General features: G+C 36.3%; 1 protein-coding gene across 1 annotated transcript; it reads right to left on the bottom strand.

Annotated features, from left to right (window-relative positions):
• Window positions 1-3,218: 3,218 nt before the first annotated feature.
• LOC108225520 (BURP domain protein USPL1) lies at window positions 3,219-4,583 on the bottom strand. The gene is made up of 2 exons (XM_017400407.2): window positions 4,422-4,583; window positions 3,219-4,193 (listed from the first exon to the last, which is right to left on the bottom strand). Exons 1-2 carry the CDS (start codon window positions 4,476-4,478, stop codon window positions 3,381-3,383), a joined length of 870 nt encoding a protein of 289 aa, XP_017255896.1. The 5' UTR covers window positions 4,479-4,583; the 3' UTR covers window positions 3,219-3,380.
• Between the last annotated feature and the right edge of the window lie 5,209 nt (window positions 4,584-9,792).

Raw genomic sequence — 9,792 nt, forward strand, 5'->3', positions numbered from 1 at the left:
TTCAAAAGTTACCAAAATAGTTAATGGATCCCACCACTTTTTATATGTCACCGTTTGGCAAAAAAATCAATACAAAAATATGGACGGTAAAGTTTTTAAAAACAATAGAAAAACAAATGTATTTTTGCTGAAGTTTAAAGAAATAATGAATTTCTAGAAAAAACTTCATCTAAAAATTAATAGCCACAAACAATATATATTTAACATATATATTTCTTTATTTATCAATCAGACTATTCTGATTTTTAACTAATTATAAATATTCACTTTTCATATTTGGAAAGAGTATTTAATTGTTGGTTCAAACTATATTGTTGAAGAAAATTTACTAACGAAAATTAGATTGGAGTGTTGGGAGATGAAGAGTAGACGGGAAATTACTTAGTCTAGGGAGAGGGACAAACATTATATTATTGTAACGCTCTGGTCTTATATCAGACAATAACGTTGATATTAGTTTAGTTTATAAGCAGTGGCGAACCGACATTACACAACATATAAAAATTATTCATAATTTGTTGAAGGATGTATAATCATTTCGTCAGCACGCCGTGTAATTTTTTGTCCACACTTTTCACCATCTACTCTCTTCTTTCAAGGGCTGTGAATTTAGATTAATATTGATTAAATAAAATGAATTAGGTTAAATAAATTATTGGGTATTGGGAGCATCTTTAATTGATTAATAGGGTCACCCTCCTTTTTACTTTAAATTATAAATCAGTGGGACAAATTTCACTGAGGGCCCATCCCCCCACTACCTACACTATAAGTCCGTCTCTGTTTATAAGTACAATTACTACCATCAATTATATCAATATTTCATAATTTTTTGGGAAAATGTGATGGGTTTCTGGACACAAAAATTGGCGACATTATCCCACAATTTCATGATGGTTAGAGAGTTACTGTTTGGGCTTAGGAGTTATCCATTTTTACCTGACGAGGACGTTACGATATAAAATATTCATTCATATACAATATTAAGATAATTAAATATTAATTCTGAATGTATCTCGTATTAACAAAATCTAGAGATTTTCACATATTTTTTTTGTCACACTATATTTGTACCAACATTGAAACGAGACCTCATTGTTAATATAAAGCAAATTGAAAGAAAATCTAAGACTATATGAGTTGGTTATATTTTTATGATATGTAAAAAATTAGGAAAATCATAAATTCTTATTAACTTTTATTCAATAAAAGACGAACACACGCCAATTTTACAATTGGAATACATTTGCAATACAATTCTAAAAATGGTAATTCTTGTGGGTCTTGAATTGTTGCAGAGTGATTTTAGAATTCTGATGATGATTATGATTGTGGATCTTGAATTTCTGTGATTCAATATCGAATTTTGTTGGTGAGTGATCATTGTCGCGAGTCTTAAATTCTTGTGGAGAATCATCAAATTCTTTTTGGAGATAATATTTGTTACGTGTATAAAGAATCTGGGGTGTAGTTTTAAAATATTTTTGAAAATCATTGTTGTGAATTTCAAACATATGAGGTGTGGTTTTGAAATATTTTGAAGGATCATGTTTCAGATATGAGTATGGGGTGGTATCAGAACTTTTTAGGACATCTTCGGAGTTTGTCTTGAAATTTTGTGGTGAAGGAGAATGAGACTGTGATGCTGTATTTTTGTAGTAAAAATCTTGAATAGCCTGAGGCATCGGTTTTCCATTCATTATTCCATTCCAGTAGTCTTCAGGGTCTTTTCTCGCACAAATAAGACCTGAAAACTATATCAACAAATAGACATTTAATGATAGAATTGAGATTTTTATTGAATTTTTTGAAGTCTATATTGCAAGCAGAGCATTACAAAATATATTGTTATGCAAAATATATTTTGTTTGTTGAAAATATATTGTCTGCGGAATTTTCAATAAAATAGTGGCCTCTAGCCCTGTAGTAATATAATCATATAATACATCCGCTATAAAATTCTCAAGATTGAATGAATTGATACACTTACCAAAATGTGTAGAACACAAACGAAAGTGCCGAACTTCATTCTTCTGTATTGGATTGTTAAGATGATGTTTTGGGTGCTCAATTCTAAAACTTCTAACTGTTTATATGGGTAAAAGATAATTAAATGCTACTTCCCCAATTTCCAACAAGAAATAAATAATGATATCTCATGTGCATCTTTTTTCTTCAAAATTTATCTGTATCGATATCTACTAGATATTATAGTCTGATTAGGCTTCGGTAAGTCACATGTGGATTGAGTGAGGCAGTTAGTGACCTCAAGTGGATTATGTTGTATTAGGGATATATGATGACATATAGGGCGAGGTTTATCTTGATTTTTGTTTAATTTCTATTTTAAATATTTCTTGTTTAAATACTATATATAAGTCTTATTCTACTACAAACTACAAGCCCAACTAAAATATCACTAATTTCTAAAGTAAAAATACCACTGATTTCTCAACCAACCCCGCCTCCGCCTCTGCCTCCAGCTCCGGTAACTCCACCCCACCTCCACCGTGCCCCCGTCTTCATGTCCACCTCCATTATCTCTGCCACCACCAAATCCAACCCCACATTTGCTTTCTTATGTTTTTTTCAATAACCGCACTCTTTTAGATTTGCCAGCGTGAAATTGCATAGCCAGGAGAAATCTCTATCCATGAGTATCGCCATGCTTAAGTTTGTGTGAATCATCAATCCCAAAATTTCATGAATTTAATTAAAATTATTCATCGTCCTCGAATATTAAATTACTCCTACTTCTAGCATCAATTGTTAACAATGGATTTTGGTTAACACAGATTTTTGAGGTCTGACTGAATTAAAAGAGCGTGATATGCATTTATTGTTGTCGTTTTTCGGATTTTATGATTCGTCTAGAAAAGATGGGTTGGATTTACAAGTGTCTCGTATATCGGATGCGCTTTAATTAGCTATGAAGATATTTTTTGATTTATTGATTCTTTCTCATTTAAATTCGGAGCTAGTTATAAATGTAAAAAAGAAATTCTTTCTCATTTAAATTCGGAGCTAGTTATACATGTAAAAAAGAAAAAAGACAGAGGATACTCAATTGTCATTAAATTATTAATTATTAATTATTAATATGAATAAATGTTTGAAATTTACTGGTGATCAAATAATTAATTGTTATTCTTTTTTTTGTCACATAATTGTTATTCTTAATAATGTTTGAAATTGGAAAACTATTAGAAATATAGCAATGAAAAAAAATAAAGATACAGCGTACATAGATCTTCTGATTGTGCCAGAATTATTACAAACCAACCAAACATAACGACTAACAACACAAATCAGGCATGCAACAAAACATAAAAAACTTAAAGCAGAGACTGAAACTCGATTATTACAATTTCTGTTACTGTCTAATTAACGACAGGTGATGGGACCCAGACAAAGTTATCCGCAGGAAAGAAATGGCACACCGGAGAGGTCCCTGGCTCAATTTCAAGCACTTGGAATGACGGGTGGCTCGGGCTCCACTGAGAAGTGTCCAAGTGACAGACACCGATAGCTTCAACTCTGTCTCCGTTCTCGCCTACCAGCGGAACCTTAAACACTCTGCTCTTACTCTTTTGGTAATGACAGTAAAAAACTGCATAAGAGTATGGCAAAGTGTGACATGCCACCATCTTGGGAGCCAGAATTTCTTCAGGCACTTGACAAATTGTGTAGTCTTGAATCAGGGTTGGTGACTTTGTTTGATGCTTAGTGGCTAAAATTTTAATATTTACATCGAACCCGAAAATTGAACGAGTGAAATCAAGCATGGATTCTAGAGAAGTGGCGCAGAATTTTGTTTCTCCTTTGATTGGTTTGTTCTCACATTGCCTAAGCGTGTCTTCCATGGCTTTGGCTTGAGGCGAGTCTTGAACGAAGGAAAAGCGTTTGAGGAGGGAAGGGGATTGTGCTAGTGAGAAGGGGATGGACTCTGCTTTTTCTTTTGATAGCAAGTGAGGAGATCTTGAAGGGTCTCTCTTGGGGAAGTAGACTTGCATTGTGTTTCCCATCTTTAAATCTTCCAGTTTGAAGAACATGATTAGTGAAGAGTCCATGTGATGCATGTGGCTTGATGGATGACCTTGGACATCCATGCTATGGAGTTGTAAAACATTGGTTTCCTTGTCGATACCATCCGCCTGCACGGCTCTGCTTCCATGAGTTTGCTTAGATGTAATCTGTTAAAAAAATCTTGAACATTTAGTAGAAGTCGAGAAAGAGTGTTATTAGAATAACAGAAAGAGTTGGAACTCTAGTGTCTATCTAGCAGTCAAAATTTTGCAAGAAAAACATTTCTTCCTCGAGTCCCTTCATAATTAGGAACTATCAACTATGTGTCTGACCAAAAAATTGGTCTCCACAAGTATATCTATATAATAAGTTGAGTGGTAGAGTTCAGAAGATACCAGAAACAGCAGCAGATAAGGGAAGATAACATAATTAGCTACAAACTGCAGACCCATATTCTGTTACTTTGTTGAAACTGAGGAGGAAAGAATAAAGTGATCAGCAAGGAAAGAATGTCAGCATTTTTATTGCTCTGTATATTTTTCAAATGGTGAAAATGTAAGTGAAAGGAAATTGTATGATTAAATTAGATGACTATTGAATGTTTAGGCAAAAGTTATATGGTAATATGGAGATTACTATTTATTTAAGACATGAAAATTAAACATGTTTTGCACAATAATATATTTTTTCTAGCGAAACATATACAGTTCAGAGTCGCCGATGCCAAAGTGGTTTCCATGTAACTCAACCCGTTATGTTTATGTAATAGTAATTATAATGACTAGTTTGGTTGTAACTTATAACTCTGTCTGTACAGCACAGCTTAATTTTTCAAACGAAATGTATTGTTTTACCCTGAAAAGTGTAACTGTAGGTTACTGCACTGGACATACACAAGAAAATTGATTGAAAATTCTGCAGACTTTAGTGCTTAACTAGTGATGTGTGATCTTGTTTTTCTCTGTTCAGCTATTATTTTTTGTATCGGCTAGTGTTCAAACAAGAGCAGCCTGGCACAAGGGAGTGCAAGCCCGGGTTCAGGTCCTGGGGTAACCACCTTCTTATGAAACTGAACAATTATGTTTGTATCACTACATGTAAAATTTATTAACCTCTTGCTAAAGGAAGAAATAATTATGTGTAGACCATGTTGTAAAAAGTGAAATCAGTTTTAAACGTGAGGAAACTCTCTACTATATTTCATGTTCTTGTTTGATAGGCTGAGAGTATCCACTAGTTTTCAATAATATTTTTTAGTTGCCTTATTTTATAAATAATTCCACAAACATGGGGTTTCTCCTTTGTTGTAATCTGACTATGATAAAGAAAGTATAACGAGATCAGATAGATAACATTAATAATAAATCATTTAGCAAAAAAAACATTTATAGTAAACCTACTGCAATATCATCGAAACAGAGGCAAAATGGACCCTGCAATCTTTTCAAAATGGAACGCTATCTTCCTGTTCATCAAATCTAATCTTTTTATATGTTAAAGATGCAGGAATTCTATTTCAGTACACCAATTTGGATTGTACAAGCACATGATTTTGGTCATAGATGTAACTTTCACATTGTAAAATTTTCCATAAATGGGTAATGTTTCATTATATATTTCGAAAGAATGCAGAAAAAATAAAAAAACCATCATGGTCTCGATTGTGACTGACACTACAATGCAGAACAGTGTTCCAAAAATAGCAGACATTAGCAACTTGGCATCCTGATTCCTGCCGGTAATAATCTCTGGTGTGCTAATGCAGATAGAGACCCGACAAGAGATATTCAAGAATAGAATTCTGCTCCTGATGGCAACATGCTATTGACCGGTGATTTCGCTTATGGGGTCAAATTGATACGTTCTAAGAAGAAATATTTGAATATTAATCTCATCGATCTAATAATTTATCCTACCAAATCCCATTTGGCATGATTCTTGTGTTCTTGAGGTCCATGCCAATTGTTCAATTGTGCAGAAATTGTTTTGCAGTATATTAAAGAAATAAAAAAAAAAAAGAGGCTTTCATTATTTCTTCTATTATTCTTGTTGAAGCAACTAGGGTCATTTTATATAGGAAAAACAAGAGGTCTTTTGTTTTTCTTTTCTTGCTGTTTATTTAGGAAGAAGTTAAGCTAGGCAGATATTGAATGTGAGTAGAACAGAAGAACTAGTAAACTGTGGCACATGATATAGGTCACAAATGTTTGTTTCACACCTTTTACTTGTGTACTATTTTTTTCCACATATGTAAATCTCTTCAAACTTTTCGAAAGAATCAGAACAGAGATGAACTACTACGGCCTTCGAATTGTGACTATAAACATACAATGGACTAATGGAGAACATTATTGTTCAGCATGAGTAAAAATATCAACAATTTTCGCAGATCTGACTCTCAAAAAACATGCAGACCCTACAAGCTACGGATTAATCTGCTCTTACAGATAAGAAATATGCAGAAGATTTCAAAGATGAACAAAAAACTGAAAAGCATATGGCAGCCCTCACTATAAACATTTTTCAAGTATATCCCTTAACCAAACTCAATGACAGTGACAACCTTGGTCCATGTATACTATACAGGCTGCAATATCTGGATTCCATATAATTATGCTTATGGGCCAGTCTCATAAACTGCAAAATGAGAATGAATTCGAGAAGACCACTTTGTATGTGCAAAATGATGAACTAGAATAAGATCACATTCACTATCATAAGGTTTTAGGAGAGTCGGTGATTATCTAGCATATCGAGATCAGGTTCTTAGGTTGGAAGTTGGAACCACCATATTTTTTTAAGGCTCCGTTTGTTTATCATAAAAAGCGATGGATTTCAGGAAAATGACTTCCTCTTTTGAAAATGGGAAAATATTTTCCAAAATTAACCAAACCAAAACAAATCAAACATACCGCATTACCGCTTAAAGCGGGGTCTGGGAAGGTTAATATTTACACACTATACCCCTGCTCGTAAAAGAGTAAAAAGACTGTTTTCATGAAGACCCCGGCTTGATACACGACAAAATATAGTGAGTGCGATATATAGTAACATGATATAAGCATACACAAACATTTATAAAAATACATTAAAAAAGGTAAATTGTTTAAAAAAATCAAGAAGTACTTATAAGAAGTTGAAATACTAGTTTTTGTTTCATGTTTCCACTTCTTTCTCAAACACTTGAATTACTTACAAGTCTTAACTTGCTTCTAACTTCCACTTAACTTGTTTACTTTAAGCAAGAAGTACTTATTTTAAACTAACCCAAACGGACCCATAACATTAAGGACAAACTCTAGTTAAGGTATGGTCTCACTTTTCACGTTCTTCTTCTTTTTTATATGTTTCCACTTTAAGTGTAACCATTCATCTGATAGGATGGTGGAATGCTCCTGTCCGATGCGTCTCGTTATTGTAACATTATTACATGAACCAATCATACCTGTGCATCTTCGTATTTACTACGAAGAATTGCGCTTGATGTCAAATTTGCTACAACATAAACAGAGTAAAAGTCATCTGACCTATTGTGCCCGATTAAGCAGTATATCTAGCCGATTTTCCCTATAGTATACGTCTTCCTGTAATTGCTGCGGTTTGGATTGCATGTAAAATGAGGAGTACTTACAGAACATTGCAGCACATGTATAAAATTTTGAGTATTCTGTAAGTGTTGGCTAATACACTCACCGATGCGTTTCTTAGAGCATCTCCAATGACGTTGGCTATAATCGTTGACCAAATTGGACCTATAACACATTATGTAAAATTTGCTAAACCTAAAAGTTATTGTGCTTCAATGGTATTAGCTACATTGGTTAGCTATAATTTAAAAATAATATGTTATTAATATGTAGATAGTTATAAATAGAATATATCAGTTTAATATGGTAATAAATAATTTGTAATCAGCGGGAAGTAAGAAAATAAACTGCGGGAGATGACGTAGAATTCACTACAGATCTGTAGTGGTTCGACAATATAGTCATCCATAGGCGGATGACTATAATTATAGACAAGAGTTTGCGATGGTTGGAGTGCTGTTTTTTGTGGGTATTGGCTATAATTTTTAATTTTAGTAAGCCAACTAGATTTTTAGCTAAGGGCTTATCATAGTTGGAGATGCTCTTATGGGGTCAAATAACAATTTCCCATTTAACTTGAGTGTAGCTTTGCTAAATAACATATTAGTACATAATCGCAGATTAAATAGATTGACATCATAATTCATAAGGTTGTGTTATAGCCAGTTTTGGCTACGGATAAATGGAGAGGGCGCGCCCTCCACGGGGTAATCTCGGGAGGCGCGGCCCTTTGTCTGAAGAGCAGGTGTCACGTGTCTGAAGTGTGGAAAGAGTGAGTAATAAGAAGATAGGTGAAGGGCGCGCCCTCCATGGTCGCGCCCACAGAAAGGTAATGTGTGTGTGAGGTTGAGTGAGTCTCGATGACGACCCTTCCGAGGGATATGAAGACCAACCCTTCCGAGGGATATGAAGACTAGTGCCGGGCTCATCTGGTAGTTATCAGGCTCATCTGGTAGTTCCCGGGTTACGTCCGGGCGTGATCTATAATCCCCAATCCTGCTATCTGCCGGGTTGTCCTCGTGCGGGGGCTTGGGGTGATCATGATTGTAGAAGGCCCTCAGGGGTAACATGAAGGCCGATCATATGTCCGGGTCCTGTATTCTGGTGAGTTAGTCCTCATTGGGGGACTGGGACGATCGTGTAACTTGGCTCCTCATTGGTCTTACCTCTTAGTGAGAACCTTCGCTAAGGGGTAAGGACGCGTCACTACACCTCAAGGAAGTGGTCACGGCTCTATCCAATGTCTCCTCCATGCTACGAAAGAGTAGCGGTTAGTGTCATCTCTCGTAGTGGAGATGATGCCGTATCCGTGATGTACTTGGACTAGGAGTCTAAGGTAGTCGCCTCAAGGCATACTTCTAACTGGAGTAGAACTCTAAGTGATAAGTCACCGACCCACGGTTGGTCTTATCCCCAAGAGGCCTAGTCCTGATCAAACTAGGACTCCTGGTTCTATAGAACTACGTACGGCTTGATCCCCTATATAAAGGGGTACGTAGGCACATCAAGGGGATATATCGAGAGTTGTGAGAACGAGAGCAGAAATATATTACCTTGATCTCAGCCACCCTCAAACACCTAAAAACCACCGTCCACGGCGGATCTCCGTCATATAATCACCGTAAAAACACCTAAGTCCGTCAACGAACCTCACGTTTGTTGATTCACCAAATTCCTCTATCAACAAATTGGCGCTAGAAGGAGGGGAGCAGGTGAAGTCTCAAAGAGGAAGAGATGGCTAACCATGATGATGATTTGTACGAAGGAGAATACTACGTCGAGGACGAACCATACTCGCCGGTGCACATCCAGGACCCCCGTACTTTGCCAAACAACCCACCTCCGGTGGTGGTTAGTAACACGGAACTGCTCGGCGCCCTCCACCGAATGGAGCAGAACCAGGCAAGGTACAACACGAGGCTGAACACCATAGAGTCCGTGCTTGAGGAACTCGCACCCAGGCGTCCTCACCAGCCTAGGAATCACGACCGAAGAGGACGCAGACGTTTCAGACGCCCTACACCCCGAATGTTGGAGTATGAAGATACTACTCCTGACGCCAACCGTCCCCAAGGAGCAACTGCCAATCAGGGAGCTCAGGGCCCTCAGGGCGCGCCCTTGACCGTCTCCATACCACCAACTCAGCCAGGAGGGTCGGGGCAAGGAAGAGGAAATCAGA

The sequence above is a fragment of the Daucus carota genome, chromosome 6 (assembly GCF_001625215.2).
Source record: "Daucus carota subsp. sativus chromosome 6, DH1 v3.0, whole genome shotgun sequence".
Classification (NCBI taxonomy): Eukaryota; Viridiplantae; Streptophyta; class Magnoliopsida; order Apiales; family Apiaceae; genus Daucus; species Daucus carota.

Coding starts and splice junctions, on each gene's coding strand:
- LOC108225520 (XM_017400407.2), bottom strand. CDS start 4,478: ATGGGTCTGCAGTTTGTAGCTAATTATGTTATCTTCCCTTATCTGCTG. Junction 4,194..4,421: donor CTTATCTGCTGCTGTTTCTG/GTATCTTCTGAA, acceptor TTTTTTTAACAG/ATTACATCTAAGCAAACTCA.